The 20,002-nt window shown below is 36.4% G+C and overlaps 1 protein-coding gene across 1 annotated transcript in view; it reads right to left on the bottom strand.

The window, feature by feature from the left end:
• TBCD (tubulin folding cofactor D) overlaps positions 1–20,002 on the bottom strand; it is a 497,899-nt gene that overhangs the window by 354,207 nt on the left and 123,690 nt on the right. Inside the window, exon 14 of the mRNA XM_036767571.1 lies at positions 11,307–11,401. Within this exon, the coding sequence (XP_036623466.1) occupies positions 11,307–11,401 (95 nt within the window). The remainder of the gene's footprint in view (positions 1–11,306; positions 11,402–20,002) is intronic.

Genomic DNA, 20,002 nt, shown 5'->3' with positions numbered 1-20,002 from the left:
TAATATTCAAATCACTAAAATCTGTCTATTTAAATCTGGCTCCAACATATTTTTTCTATTTAAATCTGGCTCCAAAATGCATCTCTTCTGGTTGGGCTCCCTGCTGTTAAGTATCTCCCCACTTCAATTCATCCTCCATTCACCTGTCAAAGTGATCTTTCTATAGTGCAGGTCTAATTATGTCACACCTACTAAATAAACTCCAGGGGCCCCCTATCACCTCCAAATCACATATAAAAATCAACCATTTGGAATTCAAAGCCCTTCACAGCTTGACTCCCTCCCACCTTTCCTGTCTTCTTATACCTTACTCACCTCCACGTACTCTGTGATACAATGACACTGGCCTCCTTCTATTCCTCAAACAATAAACTGCATCTCCCAGTTCCAGGCACTTTTACTATCTCCCATGTCTGGAATGCTCTTCCTCATCATCTTTGCCTCCTGGTTTCCCTGGCTTCCTTCAAGTCCCATGTAAAACCCTGCTTTCTATAGGAAGTCATTTCCAATCCCCCTTAATTCTAGGGTCTTCGCTTTGTTGATTATTTCCAATTAATCCTGTATACATCTCGTTTGTGAGAAATTATTTGCATGCCATCTCCCACATTAGACTGTGAGTTTCTTGAGAACAAGGACAACCTTTTGCTTTTTCTTGTATCCCCAGTGCTTAGCACAGTACCTGGCATGCAACTGGCGCTTAATAAATGCTTATTAACTGATTGACTCCCCTTCACAAGCCAAAATCCAGAGAAACCAAGCTACTCAATTAACTTTTCATCTCTATGCATATAACACAATCTGCAGATGATGAGGATGATGGTAGTGGTGATAGAGGTAGGTGGTGATAGCTCATCTTTATGTAACATCATAATGTTTGCCAATCACACTACATATGTTAGCTCACTTAATCAAAAAATAAGCGTGTCTGTTGTATTTATTATTATTATTATCTCCATTACACAGATGAGGAAACAGGAACAAAGATATGAAGGAACTGGTCACAGAGCTATTAAGAGTCTGAGGCAGGATGTGAACTCAGGTCTTGCTGGCACCAATTCTGCCAACCTATGTAATCTGCTACCTAGCTACACAAAAAAATCTCAGACCCAGTTCAGATGACACATCTCTTATTATGCTTTCTCTAATACCCCCAAAAAGACAAGCCCTTTCCCTTCTCAAGAGATATGGCTCAACTTCTCTTATGCACTTAGTCACTTTCTAACGAATTATAATTATTTGAGTACATGACTCATTGCCTAACTCTCCCCAAATACAATACTAGGTGCAAGCATGTTAAGGGGACATATTTTTTATAAATCATCATCATTATACCACCTGGCATTTATATAATATTTTAAGATTTGCAAAGCACTTTACAAATATTATCTAATTTGATCCGCACAACAACATTAAGAGATGTGTTGTTATCATCCCCTTTTTACAAATGAGAAAACTGAGACTGACAAAGGTTAAGTGATTTGCCTCGAGTTACACAGCTAGGAAATATGTGAGGCGGGATTTGAACTCTGGTTCCTGACTCTAGGTTCATCACTCAATCTACTGTGCCACCTAGCTATTCTGTACCAACTCCATATTGATGAAAAAAGGAGCAATGTCATTTTCATCATATATTGCCAGGAGGAGTGTCCTCCTTGTACATCATTAAAGCAATAGTAAATATTTTGACCTAATTTAATTGAATTATCTTTAAATTTAGAAAGCTGCTTCACAATTCTATCATAGAAAGACTGATCATATTAAATGCTACAATATTGTACTAGAAATGCTAGCTTTAGGAATAAGAGAAGAAAAAGAAATTGAGGGAATTAGAACAATGAGGAAACAAAACTATCACTCTTTGCAGATGGTATACTTAGAGAATCCTAAAGAATCAACTAAAAAACTACTTGAAATAATTAACAACTTTAGAAAAGTTGTAGGATATAAAATAAACCCATGTAAATCATCGGCATTTCTATACATTTCTAACAAAGCCTAGCAGCAAGAGATAGAAAGAGAAACTCCATTTGAAATAACTATAGACAACGTAAAATATTTGGGAGTCTACCTGCCAAGACAAAGCCAAGAACTATATGAACACAATTACAAAACACTTCTTACACAAATAAAGCCAAAACTAAAGAACTGTAAAAATACCAGTTGCTCATGCATAGGCCGAGCTAATAGCTAATATAATAAAAATGACAATTCTGCCTAAATCAATTTACTTATTCAGTGCCATACCAATCAAACTACCAAAAAATTATTTTATAGAACTAGAAAAAATACAATTTTGACAAAATATGACACCCATTCCTGATAAAAACACTAGAGAGCAAAGGAATCAAAGGAGTGTTCCTTAAAATGATAAGTAGCATTTATCTAAAACCATTAGCAAGCATTATAAATACTAGGGATAAGCTAGAACCATTTCCAATGAGAACAGGGAGGGGACTGAGGAGGGAGGGAGTGGAGTGGGGAGAGTTTGAAACCAATCAAACTACCAAAAAATTATAGACCTAGAAAAAAATCATAACAAAATTCATCTGGACAAAAGGTCCAGAATATCAAAGGAATTAATGAAAAGAAAGGCTAGGGAAGGTGGCCTAGTCATACCAGATCTTAAATTGCATCAGAAATCAGTAATCATCAAAACTACTTGGTACTGGCTAAGAAACAGAGTGGTGGATCAGTGGAATAGGTTAGGTACACAAGACACAGTACTCAATGACTACAGTAATCTACTGTTTGATAAACCCAGAGGCTCCAGCTTCCAGGATAAGAACTCACTGTTTGACAAAAACTGCTGGGAAAACTGGAAAATAGTATGGCAGAAACTAGGCACAGACCAAAATCTTACACCATATACCAAGATGAGGTCAAAATGGGTACATAATTTAGAAATAAAGAGTGAGCAATAAGCAAATTAGGAGAGCAAGGAATAGTTTACCTGGCAGATCTATGGAGAATGGAAGAATTTATGACCAAACAAGAGATAGAGAACATTATAAAATGCAAAATGCATAATTTTGATTATGTTAAATTAAAAAATTTTTGCACAAATAAAGCCAATGCAACCAAGATTAGAAGGAAAGCAGAAAGCTGGGGAAGAATTTTTACAGCCAATGTCTCCAATAATGGCCTCATCTTCAAAATATATGAGTCAAATTTATAAGAATACCAGTCATTCCACAACTGATAAATATCAAAGGATATGAATACGCAGTTTTCAGAGGAAGGAAGTTAAAGCTATCTATAGTCATGAAAAAATGCTCTAAATTACTATTGATTAGAGAAATGCAAATCAAAACAACTAGGAGTTACCACATCAGATTGGCTAACATGACAAAACAGGAAAATTATAAATGTGGGAAAATTGGAACACTAATGCATTGTTGATGGAGTTATGCACTAACCTAACCATTCTGGAGAACAATTTGGAACTATGCCCAAAGGGCAATAAAAATGTGCACACTCTTTGATCCAGCAATGCCACTACTAGCTCTGTATCCCAAAGAGATCATAAAAAAGGGAAAAGAACCCATATGTACAAAAATATTTATAACAGCTCTTTTTGTGGTGACCAAGAATTGGAAATTGAGGGAATGCCCATCACCTGGGGAATGGCTGAACAAGTTGCGATATATGAATGTAATGGAATACTATTGTGCTATAAGACATAATGAGCAGGCAGATTTCAGAAAAACTTGGAAGGACTTGCATGCACTGATGCTGAGTTAAGTGAGCAGAACTAAGAGAACATTGTACACAGTAATAGCAGCACTGTGCAATGACCAACTTTGATAGACTTAGCTCTTCTCAGCAATACAATGATCTAAGACAATTCCAAAAGATTCATGATGTAAAATGCTATCCACATCCAGAGAAGGAAATGTGGACTCTGAATGTAGACTGAAGCATACTGTTTTCTCTCTTTTTTTCTTTCTTGTGGTTTTTCCCTTTAGTTCTAATTCTTCTTTCATACCACGACTAATAATGGAAATATGTTTAATGATTGTACATGTACAGCCTATAACAAATTGCTTGCCATCTTGGGGAGGAAGGAAGAAAAATATTTGGAATTCATAATTTTATAAAAGTGAATGCTGAAAACTATCTTTACATGTAATTGGAAAAAAAAATCTTAAAGTAAATAAATGTTACATATATCCAAGGCAGAATCTAGAATGTAGAGCAGAAAGGAATATTACAAAAATCTGTACATTATAAACATTTACAAATATATGTTTTATAATATATTCATTTTTAGTTAAATATAAATAATACTAGGTATTATTTATATATAAATGCAAAAATTATAAAATAAAAAATACCAAGAAAAACATGACCTGGTGGAAAGAATTATACTTTAGAAGCTCCATATCTTTTATAAACTAAGAGACAATAAATTCCCATCCTACAAATATAGACTTTAAAATATCCTCCAGAATTCAACAAGTAAACAGTTCTGGAGCCAGGGCATTATCACAGAGAAAACTGTTTTCCACAACCAAATGGATATAAAGCCAACCATGAAAACTTAAAAACAACATTTTTTATAGATATTGACATTCCAATTACTCAAAAACATTGTACATATATAATTTCACTTGATCTTCACAATTCTGTGAGGTAGATTACATAACTATTCCCATTTTATAAAAGTCCATATAGCTATTTAATGTCTGATGAAGAATCATAACCCATTGCTTCCTGACTCCAAGTCCAGCCCACTATCCCTCGTACACCATGCTACCTCCCAAGGTCACACAAACAGCAAGTTGTAGAGGTGATTTGATCTAAGGGTTTCTGACACCAAACCTACTGCTCCTTCCACTTTTACTGTTCTAGTCTTCTATTTACACAATTCCTTTTAGAGGGTCAACAGCTTAAATCAATAAGCATTGTATTAAGCACACACTATTTGACTGACACTATGGAGGAGCTGGAAAAATGAAAGCTACAAAGGAATAGTCCTTGCCATCTAATACATACCATCAGAGAAAATAATACACATAACAATAAGATTAAAAACAGATACAACGTAAATCAATACTAAGTGGAGGGGAGGGTTAATAACTGGGGGCACCAGAAGGAGCCTTATGTGTAAGGTAGTATTTGAGCTAATGTTTGAAGTCAGGTAAGAATTCTAAACAACAAGAGTAAGGAGGAAATGTGTTCATTCCAGGCATGAGGGGCAATCTGTGCAAAGGCATGGAGGCAAGAAATGGAACGTAGCATATGAAAGTCAGAAAATAGGTCAGGCTAGATGCACCAAAAGGAAGTAATACATATTAAACTTCAAAAGGTATGCTAGAGCCAGACTGTAAGTGGCATTTAATTCCAAAGACAGGAATTTATAATTGATCCTAGAAACATTACAAAGCTATTGGAGTTTCTTAAATGCATCCGCCTTTTGTTTCAGTAGTGTCATTCTGACTACTCTGTAATGTATGTAATGGACAGTAGAGAAACTAGAGATTAGATATTAACTAAAATTTAATAAAAACAAAGATGCTGGCCATATAAGTTACTAATCAAGTAAGTGGCTCTCATTTTAACATTCCTATCATACTCCCCTCTAAAAAAATCTATAATAGGCTATTACTTATGATTATTTCTTGCTTTTACTTTCACAATTGTTTGATTCACAAAGGATTCAGCTTCTTACCTCCAGTATATTTTCAAGCTACTTTTTGATTAACTACATTAAATTATATTTAACGATTTTTTTGAATGTGTAATTTCCAAACAACTTAGCAGTATTTGAACAAGTCTGTAATTTACCTACAGATAATATATTTATAATTGAGCCTACATGATAAAACATTTGAATAAATATGATCATTAATGTACTACTCCTCAAATAATATAAGAAACATTTTAACTGTTTGGACTATTTACCCAATTAAATAATTCCTATTATTGAGAGGATTCTGGAAAGATGGCAGAGTAGGTCAGAAAATTCCAAGCTCTCCAGATTTCCCCCACAAATTGGATAAAATAATGCCTCAGGGTGAACACTGAGCAGTATAAAAAAATAAGAGTAGAGGAAGAACGGCGGTCCTCCTGAGACAATCAGAGAAGATCTGAAATCCCAGGATGAGGTTTGGTCCCTGTGAAGAATAAAAATCGTCCAGGCTAGTTCTGTTTAAAAAACAAGCTGTTGTTAGCTGAGTTGGGAGGCTACTTGGACCCAGACACAGGAAATTTTACCCTTGGGACACTGAGGGGAGTTGGACATCTGATTGAGAGAACCTCTGCCAACAAGGAACACCAGACACAACTGTGCTATGGAGACAGGGCTCTGGGAGAGAAGGAACCAGAACACACCCAGAGAGAGCAGAAGGGGGGCAGGGATGCCACTAGCTGTGGGCACTTACTGGAGGCTAGAGGTCAGTGTTGGTTACAGGCCAGAGGGGAGAACTGAAGGAGGATCTGAAGCCAGAGGCACCATCCTCCATACCCTAGGGTTAGACAGATTACAAAAACTAAACTACAAAGAAAAAAAAAATTCACAGGCAAAGGAGAAAGAATTCAACTACAGAAAGTTACTATGAGAATACAGAAGTCTGAGTTTGTCTTCAGAGGACGATAGTGAAGCAAAGAAACTTTCTTCAACCAAAAGAGTAATGTTTCCTGCCCAAAAAGAATCCATAAAACTTTAAAAAGATTTTAAAAATCAAATGAGATTGAAGAAAATTTTTTTTAAAAATCCAAGAAAAGTAAGAAGATTATGAAAAGAAAGTCAACCAATTAGAAAAGGAGATCCAGAATCTTAAGGAAGCAAACAACTCCTTAAAAATCAGAATTGGGTAAGGGGAAGCCAGCAAAGTCATAAGAGACCAAGAAATAATAAAACAAAATATAAAGAATGAAAAAACAGAAGAGAACATGAAAAATTTCATAAGAAAAACAACTAATCTGGAGAACAGATCAAGAAGAGGAAACAGAATAATAGGACTACCTGAATGCTATTATCAAAAAGAAAAATCTTGATACAATAATAAATGAAATAATTAAAGAAAATTGTCCTGAAGCATTAGAACAAGAAGGGAAAGTAGAAGTATAAAAAATCCACTGATCACCATGTGAAAGAGATCCTACAAGGAAAAATCACAGGAATATCATAGACAAATTCTGAAACCCTCCAGCTGAAGAATGAAATATTATGAGCAAAAAGAAAAAAACAATTTAAATATCATGGTGCCACAATTAGAATCACACAAGAACTAGCAGTGGCAACACTAAACAACTGCAGGTCTTAGAACACTGTATATCAAAGAGCAAAAGAATTGAGCTTCTGGCTGAAAATATCATACCCAGCAAAGCTAAATATAATTCTGAATGAGAAAAAAAAATGGGCTTTTAATGAATTGTCAGACTTTCAGGATTTTGGAAAAAAAGAAAAAAAAAAGGACCTGAACTTAATAGAAGATTTGAGATACAAGAATGAAGAGAGGAGGGCAGGGCCAAGATGGTGAGTGAAAAGCAGGGACTTGCTTAAGCTCTCCCCCAAATCCCTCCAAACACCTGTAAAAAATGGCTCTGAACAAATTCTAGAGCTGCAGAACCCACAAAACAGCAGAGGGAAACAGGTCTCCAACCCAGGAAAGCCTAGATGGTTGCCGGGAAGGGCCTATCGCACCGTGCTGAGAACAGAGGGCAGCCCAGCATGGGCCACGCCAAGACAGACCAGACCCTGAGTCAGCCAGCCAGAACAGGCCTTGGGGCCATGAAACAGTGGGCTGTGGCAGTTACCAGACTTCTCAACCCACAAACGCCAAAGAGCAGGTTAGGGGGAAACTGTGGAATCGAGTTCAGAGGGGTCCAGCCTCCAGCTCTGGGGGATGTAGGAAGTGGTGCAACGCTGGTGGTAGCAGCAGCAGGGAGCGCCGGAGGCTGCTTCCAGAGCACCAGCATCAGCTGCTTCCTGAGTCCCTGGCTCACACAGGAGGAGGAGGAATCTACCAGCAGATCAGAGCAGGAGTACAAGGAGCACTTTGTGGGCACAAAAGCAGTTTCTCTTCTTGTGCCCTGCTTAGTGGTCCTGGTTGGTGGTTCTTGGGGGAGGAGGAGCACTGCTGGGACAGAGCCTAGGGTGACGGTGGAGTAGAAGTAGCTCTGAAAACATCTGTGCTTGGACCCTAAAGCTTGGGACAAAGTACTCTCTACTCTACAAGCAGTCATTCACTGACAAAAAGCTCAAGGGTCAAGTAGTTGGCTGGGAACATGAACAGGCAGCGAAAACAAACTCGGAAAAAAAAAAACTCAGACTCAAACTCAAACTCTAGGTTCCTTTTCTGGTGACAAAGAAGATCAAAACATACAGCCAGAAGAAGTCAACAAAGTTAGAGCCTACATCAAAAGTCTCCAAGAAAAATATGAATTAGGCTCAGGCCATGGAAGAGCTCAAAAAGGATTTGGAAAAGCAAGTAAGAGAAGTAGAGGAAAAATTGGGAAGAGAAATGAGGGTGATGCAAGAAAACCATGAACAACAAGTCAACGACTTGCTAAAGGTGGATCAGTGGAAAAGGTTAGGTAAAGAAACACAGTAGTCAAGCAGTATAGTAATCTACTGTTTGATAAACCCAAAGACTCTAGCTTCTGAGATAAAAACTCACTATTTGACAAAAGTTGTTGGGAAAATTGGAAAATAGCATGGCAGAAAATGGGCAGAGACCAATATCTCACATCACAGGCCAAAATAAAGTCAAAATAGGTTCACAATTTGGATATAAAGACTGATCCTATAAGCAATCTGGGAGAGTAAAGAATAGTTTACCTCTGAGATTTCTGTAGAATGGAAGAATTTATGACCAAACAAGAGATAGAGAACATTACAAATGCAAAACAGATAATTTTAATTACATTAAATTGAAAAGTTTTTGTACAAACAAAGCAAATGCAACCAATATTAGGAGCAAAGCAAAAACTGGGAAAGAATTTTTACAACCACTATCTCTGATAAAGGCCTCATTTCTAAAATACATAGAGAACTGAGTCAAATTTATAAGAATACAAGTCATTCCCCAATTGAGAAATGGTCAAAGAATATGAACAAGCAATTTTCAGAGGAAGAAATTAAAGATCTATAGTCATATTTAAAAATTCTCTAAATCTCTATTGATTAGAGAAATGCAAATCAAAAGAACTCTTAGGTACCACACCTCTCCTGTCAGATTGGCTAACATGACAAAACAGGAAAATGAAAAGTGCAGAAGAAGATGTGGGAAAATTGGAACATTACTGCCATATTGGTGGAGTTGCAAACTGATCCAACCATTCTGGAGAGCAACTTGGAACTATGACCAAAGGGCTTTAAAAGTGTGCATAACCTTTCGTTGACGCAGCAATACTACTTCTAAAGCTACATACCAAACAGATTGTACAAGGGGGAAAAGAACCCATATGTACAAAAATATTTATAGCAGCCCTTTTTGTGGTGGCAAAGAATTAGAAATAAAGGGGATGCCCATCAATTGGGGAATGGCTAAACAAACTGTGGTATATGAATGTAATGGAATACTAATGTGCTATAAGAAATGAGAAGCAGATGGACTTCATAAGAACCTGGAGAAACTTATATGATCTCATGATGAGTAAAGGGAGCAGAACCAGGACAACATTGTACACAACCACAGACACATTGCTTCTGTGATGACTAACTTTGATAGACTTGGCTGTTCTCAACAATGCAAGGTACTAAGACAGCTCCAAAAGACTCATGATGGAAAAGACTATCCACATCCAGAGAAAGAATTATAGAGTCTGAATGCAGACTTAAGCATACTATTTGCTCCCTCTTTTTATTTTATTTTTGGTTTTGTTTTATCTTTCTCATGATTCATTTCATGAATCATGATTCATGATTATATAATTCTTCTTTACAACTTGATTATTGGGAAAATAAGTTTAATGTGAAGGTATGTGTAGAACCTGTATCAGATCACATGCCATCTTGAAGTGGGGGAGGGCGAAGGGGGGGGTGAGAAAATTTGGAACTCAAAAACTTGTGAACTGAATGTTGTAAACAAAAAATAAAATAAACAATATATATCTTTAAAAAATGCTCCAAATCACTATTGATTAGACAAATGCAAATCAAAATAACTAACACATAACACTCGAGGATTGGCTAATATGACAAAACAAGGAAATTATAAATGCTGGAGAAGATGTGAGAAAATTTGAACACTGATGCATTGTTGCTGCTGTTGTGAACTGATCCAACCATTCTGGAGAGCAATTTGGAACTATGCCCAAAGGGCTATAAATATGTGCATACCATGCAATACCACTTCTAGGACTGTATCCCAAAGAGACCATACAAATGGAAAAAAGACCCACGTGTACAAAAATATTTATAGCAGCTCTGGTTGTGGTGGCAAAAAATTGGAAATTGAGGGGATGCCCATCAACTGGGGAACAGCTGAACAAGTTGTGGTATATGAGTGTAATGTAATACTATTGTGCTGTAAGAAATGAGCAGATGGATATCTGAAAATCCTGGAAAAACTTACATGAACTAATGCTGAGTAAGGGAAGCAGAACCAGGAGAACATTATAGACAGTTACAGATACACTGTATGATGACTAACTTTGATAGGCTTGGTTGTTCTCAACAATGCAAAGTTCTAAGATAACTCCAAAAGACTCATGATGGAAAATGCTATCCATATCCAAAGAAAGAATTACGGAGTCTAAATGCAAATTGAAACAAACTATTTACTCTCTCTTTTTTATTTTCTTTCTTCTTTCTCATGGTTCATTCCATTCATTATAATTCTTCTTTTTGCAACATGATTAATGTGAAAATGTTTAATGTGAATGTTTTTGTAGAGGCTTTATCAGATTGCAGGCCCTCTTTGTGATATGGGTGGGGAAGAAAATTTGGAACTCAAAAGCTTGTGGAACTGAATGTTGTAAACTAAAAATAAACTAATTTAAAAGAAAAGAAAAAAAAAAGAAAGGGAGGGTTCAAGAGGAAGGACTACATTGGCAAATGTCTGTGCTATAAAAATCAAGAAGCACTGACAAAACTATTAACTATTCCTGAAACCTCTCCATCCAGGACAACTTTGATAAAATAGTTTTCCTTCAAATTAAAAAGCTGATTAAGAGACAGACTTCACATTTCAAAAAAACATCATCTGATATATCCATATGTTACCACATTAATGAAACCCAATCAAGGTTTGAAATCACAATAGAGATTAGAAATAGGCAAATTTATAACAGTAAGCAGATTAAAAGAAAAGACAGATTGGAATGCCAAATGATGTTAATAAGCTTTCACTACTTACCATCTGTAAGTCGAGAAGGTAGCAACAATCCTCTTCTGCCTAATTCTGCTAAAGCCAGACATCCGCCATGCCACGCATTGTCAGTTTCCTGAAAACTAACAACAAATAGAGCAACAGGAGTTTAACATTAGGCGTTTTTGATTCGCAGAAGCTAATTATTAGTTAAAACCCATTTGGGTTTTTTTTATTGTTATTGTTGTATATTATTCCTTTTGGAGGATAAAGGGCTTTTTCATTTAAAAAATTTACTAGACTTTCTAAGATCACATGCCATCTTGAAGTGGGGGAGGGAGAAGGGGGGGTGAGAAAATTTGGAACTGAAAAACTTGTGGAACTGAATGTTGTAAACTAAAAATAGAATAAACAATATATATCTTTAAAAAATGCTCTAAATCACTATTGATTAGATAAATGCAAATCAAAATAACTAACACATCACACTGGAGGATTGGCTAACATGACAAAACAAGGAAATTATAAATGCTGGAGAAGATGTGAGAAAATTTGAACACTGATGCATTGTTGGTGCTGCTGTGAACTGATCCAACCATTCTGGAGAGCAATTTGGAACTATGCCCAAAGGGCTATAAAAATGTGCATACCATGCAATACCACTTCTAGGGCTGTACTAATGATAGGAATCTTCCTCCAATAAGTTAGACTGTCCCTTGGCTTTCACTTGTTACTGTGGTCGTATGAAGCACAAAAATAATCTAAAATTAAATGGTAAACATATATCATATCCTATATATGACATGAAGAAGTTTGTCTGCTGGATGTGAAAAATAGCAAATGTCCTGAAATCCTTTAGACAATGGTATATGCTAAGTGTGTATATGTTTGTGTTTGTGTGTGTATGTGTATATATATTTTTAAGGGTGGGAATACACACCTACTGGGCAGCAAAAAACAAATTCTAGAATTTATTAAGGGTATAGTTAGTGAATATAAACATCCAGAAACAGGAGCAGTGATCACAAAAAGTAAATGGCTTTACCAAGAGAAAAACTTCATTTACTTTTTTGATGGAGTTACTAAACAGATAATAGAGGCAGTCTTTTAAGTTCACATCCCAACTCTTGACATTTTCTGGTTGTGTGCCCTTGAGCAAGTCACTTAACCTCTATATACCTTAGGCAACTCCTACCTATATACCTACCTATATACCTAAGGCAACCTACTAAGAAACAGAGGGGCGATCTGCATTGGTGGATGTAATTCCCACACCGGGAGTTTCCTTCACTTTGACAAAATCATGGTGTACTAAACCAAAAGCTCATGAAGCTAAGGAGGGAGATTTCAGCAAAGCATCTTGTACTATCTCTGCTCATATCATTCCAAGGTATGAGCTAAAACATGGTATAGTTAGGTAAACTTGGAACTGGTTGGACAAACAGGCCTTATGAGAACTTGGAAGATTTCTAGTGGAGTGCCCGAAGGAATAATCTATCCTTGACCTTATACTATTTTACATTTTTAAAATAATCTAGATAAAGTTATAGATGCCATGCTTATCAAATTTACCAAACATGAAACTAAGAAAGATATATAAAAAACTGTATGGCAAAGTAGGATGTAAACATATCTCAAAAGGCAAAACCGTATCTATGAGCTATATCTAATAAGATGAATTTTAATAGGGATAAATGTAAAGTCTTACTTTTAGGTTCAAAAAATCAACTTTGTAAATACAAGGTGGAGGATTCATTGCTAGATAACAGATAGTCTGGAAATCTGGGAGTTTCTGCAGCAAGTTCAGTAAATCAACAGTCAAAAAGAGAAGCCAAAAAAAGTTAAAGCAGTTGTACTGGGTTGTACTGGGAGGCACAGTATTCAGAAAAAAGGAGGTAATAATCCTGCTGTCTACCACAGTCAGACCACATCTAAAGAACTATGTTCGATTATGAATATACCACATTTTGATGACAGTGGTTTTCCTATATCATAGGTCTGTAAGCAGAATGTCCGTTGTTTTCTTTGAGTGACTCAGTTGAGTCTCTCATTGAGCCTTGCTGGGTGCTGGGCCCCAGGCCCAGAGCCCTGTTAGGTGTGGAACCTTGGTGCTAACTCCAGGGAGGGCCTAGTTTACATGTCTGGGACAGCAAAGGCTTTTAGACCCCGTATGTTTAGGTCCGCCTCTTTGTGACGATTCATGGGGCTGGCTAAGGGGAAGTGTTAACTCCAGAGCCATGCCCTATTGGGTGTTAACCTAGTCTACGTGGATGTGAACCTCCCAGGGTCCTGGGGGAGGGGCTAACTCAAGAACCAATCGGCTCTGGTCATTCAGGTGACGCTTGATGATGTCGAAAACTCTATAAGAGGAAAGAAGACAGCTTGAAGATCCCTTTTCGGTTGGAGCAGCAGAGCGTGACTCTGGGCCAGCCCTTATTCTGAGCTCTCGGGCTGAACCTAGATGTTGGTAACTATGAATTGATTGGGTCTGTCTGTTGATATTTGTAATTTGTTTGTATTTTGTTCTGAAGTTCAGGGTGCTGGCTATTTTCCCCTGAACTAACTGAATGCTGTCTGTATGCTCCCCTGAACTAACTGAATGCTGTCTGTATGCTGGATTAAAGTAAGCTTGTCAACCCCTTCACCTTACTTTCCTTGGTTAAGCAGATCAAAAGAACCTGTGCTTTCCCGGTGTGCCGGCAGCTTTCTGGGTGCTGGCTGTGGGCAGATTTTACACCCCCTCAGAAGCTGCTAGCCGGATTGTTAAAACAAGGTCCAACATTGTCACCCTCATACTCAATAAACTCCACTGGCTTCCTATCACTTCTAGCACCAAGAATAAAATTCTCAGTTTGGCATTCAAAGTTCTAACCCTACCCTCTTCTTTGCAATCTTCTTATACCTTATACCTCAAAAGTACTCTTCAATACAGTGACACTGACATCCTGACTGTTTCATGAACAAGACACTCCATCTCTTGGCTCTGTGTATTTTTACTGGCTATCTTCCATGCATGAAACACTCTCCCCCTTCATCTTCTCTTTTGAACTTCCCAGCTGAAATCCAAACCTCTACTGGAAACTTTTTCAATCTCTCTTAATTCTAGTACTTTCCCTCCATGAATCATTTCCTATCTATCCTGTATGTAGCATGACTGAACATATTTGTTTTCTTGTTCTATCCTGCATTCAACTGTGAGCACCTAAAAAGTATGAATTATCTTTTGCCTTTCTTTCCATCCCCAACACTTAGCACACTGCTGGACACATAGCAGGCACTTTATAAATGACTTACTACTTACTGACGTGATTAATAAATCCTCCACTTATTCATTCAGATTAAGCAATTAGTTTTGCTAAGCTGCAGAGGCAGATAATCTATTCCTGTGGAGGGAGCAATATTCTAAGCCTACTTTGTCTGTAAAAGTTCTCAAAATTTAATTAGCTCAGGTCAAATTAGAGCTTTGCCATTGACCTATTTTCCTCATGCCCTAAATAGAAAAACCAAGGCATGAGTGGTCAGCTAAGCCTTACCTTACTCTTCTGACCAATGTGACCAGAAATTTACATGAGGAATTTGTGTCCAGATGAATCAATCTTCACAATATCTTTCCCTTGCTATGGCTAAATGAGTGTTAACTGTCTACAAATGTCTCACTTCATTTCAGTCTCAAAACTGAGTTATCAAACTAGCCTGAGAAGGCTAAGCCTACTACAATAGTCAACCCTGACAAGTAGTCTAGAAAAACATAGCCCAAAAGTGAGAGAGCCTTGAAAGAAAAAATATGGACAAATCAATCAAAACTTTTCTTCATTACTACTAGAAAACGTATGGCCTACTGAAGAAAGAAATGGCAAACCACTGCAGAATCTCTACCAAGAAAACCCAATGGACAGTACTGAAATGAGAAAAGAGATGATGGGAAGACGAGTCCCTCAGGTCAGAGGCTATCAGTATGCTACTGGGGAAGAGCAGAAGACAACTACAAGTAACTCCAGTACTAACAAAGTGGCTGGACCAAAGCCAAAAGGAAGCTCAGGGACAAATGTGCCTGATGACAAAAGGTTAGTCCAATACTATGAAGATCAATATTGCATAGGAACTTGAAATGTAAGACCTATGAACCAAGGTAAACAGGAATGTCTTGGGTGTCAGTGAAGTTAAATGGACAGGAATGGGTAAATTTAATTCAGATGGTCACCGCATGTACTACTGTAGGCAAGAATCCCTTAGAAGAAATGGAGTAGCCCACACAGTCAATAAAAGGGTGAGAAAAGCAGTACTGGAGTATAACCTCAAAAAAGTCTGAATGATATTTGTTTGAATCCACAACAAAGTTGATCATTTCTATAAAGACCTACAATAGCTTCTAGAAATAAAACCAAAAAAGATGTCACATTCATCATATGGACTGATGTCCTAAAGTAAAAAACAAAGATAACTGGAATAATAAGCAAGCTTGGCCTTGGCATACAAAACGAAGCAGGATAGAGACTAATAGACTTTTGTCAAGATACCTCATTAGCCATAACAAATACTCTTTTGAAACAACCCAAAAGGCAACTCTACACATGGTCATCACCAGATGATCAATATAGAAATCTGACTGATTAGCTCTATACAGTCAGTTAAAACAAGACCTGGAGCTGACTGCGAATCAGACCATGAGCTTCCTATTGCAAAATTCAGACTTAAATTAAAGAAATTAGGGAAAACCATCAGGCCATATAGGTATGACCCAAATAACAGCCCTTATTTATATGAAGTAGAGATGATGAATAGATTGAAGGGATTAGATCTAGTAGATAGAGTGCCTGAGGAACTATACGCAGAGTTTCACAATGTACAGGAAGCAGAAACAAAAAGCATTCCAAAGGAAAACAAGAGCAAGAAAGCAAAATGGCTGTATGATGAGGCTTTACAAATAGCTGAGGAAAGAAGGAAAGTGAAAGGTAAAGAAGAAAAGGAAAGATATGCCCACCTGAATACAGAATTCCACAGAAGAGCAAGATAAGAAAATAAGGTTTTCTTAAATAAGTAATGCAAAGAAATAGAATGTAAGAGACAAGAGATCTCTTCAAAAAAAATCAGAGACATCAAAGGAAAGTTTCATGAAACAATGGGTGTGATAAAAGACAAAAATAGTAGATATTTAACAGAAGCAGAACAGATAAAGAAGAGGTGGCAAGACTACACAAAAAAAACTATACAAGAAAGATCTTAAAATCGACACCACAATGATGTGGTTACTGACCTAGAACAAAATATCCTGAGAATGAAGTCAAGTGGGCCTTAAGTAGCATTGCTAACAATGAGGTTAGTGGAGGTGATGGAATTCCAGTTAAGCTATTTAAAACCCTAAAAGGAGCGGAGTCAAGATGGCTCTGTGAAAGGATGGACCTACTAGAGCTTTCTCACAAATTCTGTAACCCCTCCCCAACACCTCAAGAAAAAAGAGGCCACAGCACACAAAGCCAGTGCACAGGCCCACAGTTCTGAGCACAAGAAGATTGGGACAGTGCCGCCTGAGCACCAGAAGCAGAGATCCACTTTAGAAGGCAAGAAAAAAACAAACACCATGAAAAAACAGACCAGAAAACCAAAAGACTATTAATTCCTGTTATGAAGACAAGGGAGATCAAAATACCAATTCAATCTTGAGAATGGTACAGTTATTATGACAATTAAAAGACTGAGACAATTAAATAGACTGAGGATGTCAGTGTAAAGTAACTGATGTGATGAAAAAAACATAATTAAGGGGTGGAAAGGGATTGGTCTAGGAGAAGAGGTAAGGAGGAGGTAGAAGAAGGTAAATTATGTCACATGAAGAGGCACAAAAACATGGAGAGAAAGAAGGGATGGAGAAAAGCAGCGTTTGAGCTTTACTCTCATCGGATTTGGCTCAAGGAAGGAATAACATACTCTGATAAATATAGAAATCAAATTTGTCCTACAGGTAGTAGGAGGGGGAAGGGGAAAGAAAAGAGAAGGAGGGAGAGAAGGTAGACAAGAAGGAGCAAGGGGCAAAGGATAGAATAAAGGAGGGGTGTCATTAGGGATGGAAAACTGAGGAAGACAGTGGTCAAAAACAAAACTCTTTCGAGGAGTGGAAGGGAGAAGAGAGAAATAAAAGCACAAACAGGGGGAAACAGGATGGAGAAAAAGACACAGATAGTAATCATAACTGTGAATGTGAATGGGATGAACTCTCCCATAAAACGGAGGCTGATGGCAGAATGGATTAAAAATAATTCTACAATATGTTGTTTACAAGAAACACATCTGAAACAGGAGGATACACACAGGGTAAAGGTAAAAGACTGGAATAGAACATATTATGCTTCAGCTGAAGTTAAAAAAAGAAGGGATAGCAATCGTAATCTCAGACAAAGCAAAAGTAAAGATATATCTAATTAAAAAAGACAAAGGACACTATATCTTGCTAAAAGGCCCCATCGACAATGAAGCAATATTATTACTTAACAGATATGCACCAAGTGGTATAGCATACAAATTCTTAGAGGAGAAGTTAAGGGAGTTACCAGAAGAAATAGAGAGCAAAACTATACTAGTAGGGGACCTCAACCTTCCCTTCTCTGAACTTGATAAATCTAACCTCAAAATAAACAAGAAAGAAGTTAAGGAGGTGAATAGAATTTTAGAAAAGGTAGATATGATAGATCTCTGGAGAAAACTGAATGGGGATAAAAAGGAATATACCCTTTTTGCAGCGGTACATGGCATATACTCAAAAATCAACCATGCACTAGGGCATAAAAACCTCACAATCCAGTGCAGAAAGGCAGAAATACTCAATGCATCCTTTTCAGATCACGATGCAATTAAACTTATTTGTAATAAAGGACCATGGAAAGATAAACTAAAAATTGGAAACTAAATAATCTAATCCTAAAGAATGAGTGAGTCAAACAACAAATCTTAGAGACAATAACTTCATCAAAGAGAATGCCAATGATGAGACAACATACCAAAACTTAGGGAATGCAGCAAAAGCAGTTCTTAGAGGAAGTTTTATGTCTCTAAATGCTTACAGCAATAAAATAGAGAAAAAGGAGATCAATGAATTAGGCATGCAACTCAAAAAGCTAGAAAAAGAACAAATTGAAGATCCTCAATTAAATACCAAATTAGAAATACTGAAAACCAAAGGAGAGATTAATAAAATTGAAATCAAGAAAACTATTGAACTAATAAATAAAACTAAGAGCTGGTTTTGTGGGAAAAAAAAACAATAAAATTGACAAACCTTTGGTCAATTTGATTTTAAAAAAAGAAAGAAGAAAACCAAATTACTAGTATCAAAAATGAAAAGGGTGAATTCACCTCCAATGAAAAGAAAAGTAAAACAACAATTAGGAATTATTTTGCTCAACTGTATGTCCATAAATGTGACAACCTGAGGGAAATGGATGAATATTTACAAAAATATAAAGTGTCTAGGTTAACAGAAGAGGAAGTAAAATACCTAAATAATCCCATCTCAGAAAAAGAAATTGAGCAAGCCATCAATGAACTCCCTAAGGAAAAAATCTCCAGGAATACATGGTTTTACATATGAATTCTATCAAACATTTAAAGAACAATTAATTCCCATACTTTATAGACTATGTGGGAAAATAGGCAAAGAAGGAGTCCTACAAAATTCTTTTTATGACACAAATATGGTACTAATACTTAAACTTAGGAAGAGTCAAAACAAAGAAAAAAAATTATAGACCAATTTCCCTAATGAATATAGAAGCAAAAATTTTAACTAAAATATTAGCAAAAAGATTGCAGCAACTTATCACAAAAATAATATACTATGACCAGGTATGATTTATTCTAGGAATACAAGACTGGTTCAATATTAGGAAAACTATCAGCATAATTGATCATATCAACAACAAAACTAGCAGAAACCATACGATTATTTCAATAGATACAGAAAAAGCTTTTGACAAAATACAACACTCATTCCTATTAAAAACACTAGAAAACATAGGAATAAATGGAATCACCCTTAAAATTATAAATAGCATCTACCTAAAACTATCAGCAAGCATTATATGCAATGGGGATAAGCTAAATGCATTCCCAATAAGATCAGAGGTGAAACAAGGAGGTCCATTATCACCCCTATTATTTAATTTGGTACTGGAAATGTTAGCTTTAGCAATAAGAGAAGAAAAATAAATTGAAGGAATTAGAATAAGCAAAGAAGAAACTAAATTATCACTCTTGGCACACAATATGATGATTTACTTAGAGAATCCTAGAGAATCAAGTAAAAAACTACTTGAAATAACAAATAATTTTAGCAAAGTTGCAGAATATAAAATAAACCCACATAAATCCTAGGCATTCCTATATATTACTAACAAAGCCCAACAGCAAGAGATAGAAAGAGAAATTTCATTTAAAGTTACTGTGGACAGTATAAACTATGTGGGAGTATACCTGCCAAGACAAACCCAGGGCCTATATGAACATAATGACAAAATACTTTTCACACAAAGTCGGACCTAAATAAATGGAAAAACTACAGTTGCTCATGGTTAGGCCAAGCTAATATAATAAAAATGACAATTTTACCTAAATTAATTTACTTATTCAGTGCCATACCAATTGAACTACCAAAAAATTATTTTACGGAGCTGGATAAAATAATAATAAAATTTACCTGAAAGAACAAAAGATCCAGAATAGCAAGGGAATTAATGAAAAGCAATGCTTGGGAA

This window comes from Trichosurus vulpecula, chromosome 7 (assembly GCF_011100635.1).
Source record: "Trichosurus vulpecula isolate mTriVul1 chromosome 7, mTriVul1.pri, whole genome shotgun sequence".
NCBI lineage: Eukaryota > Metazoa > Chordata > Mammalia > Diprotodontia > Phalangeridae > Trichosurus > Trichosurus vulpecula.
The sequence above is the reverse complement of the archived record's forward strand: the minus strand, read 5'-3'. Positions and strand labels throughout refer to the sequence as shown.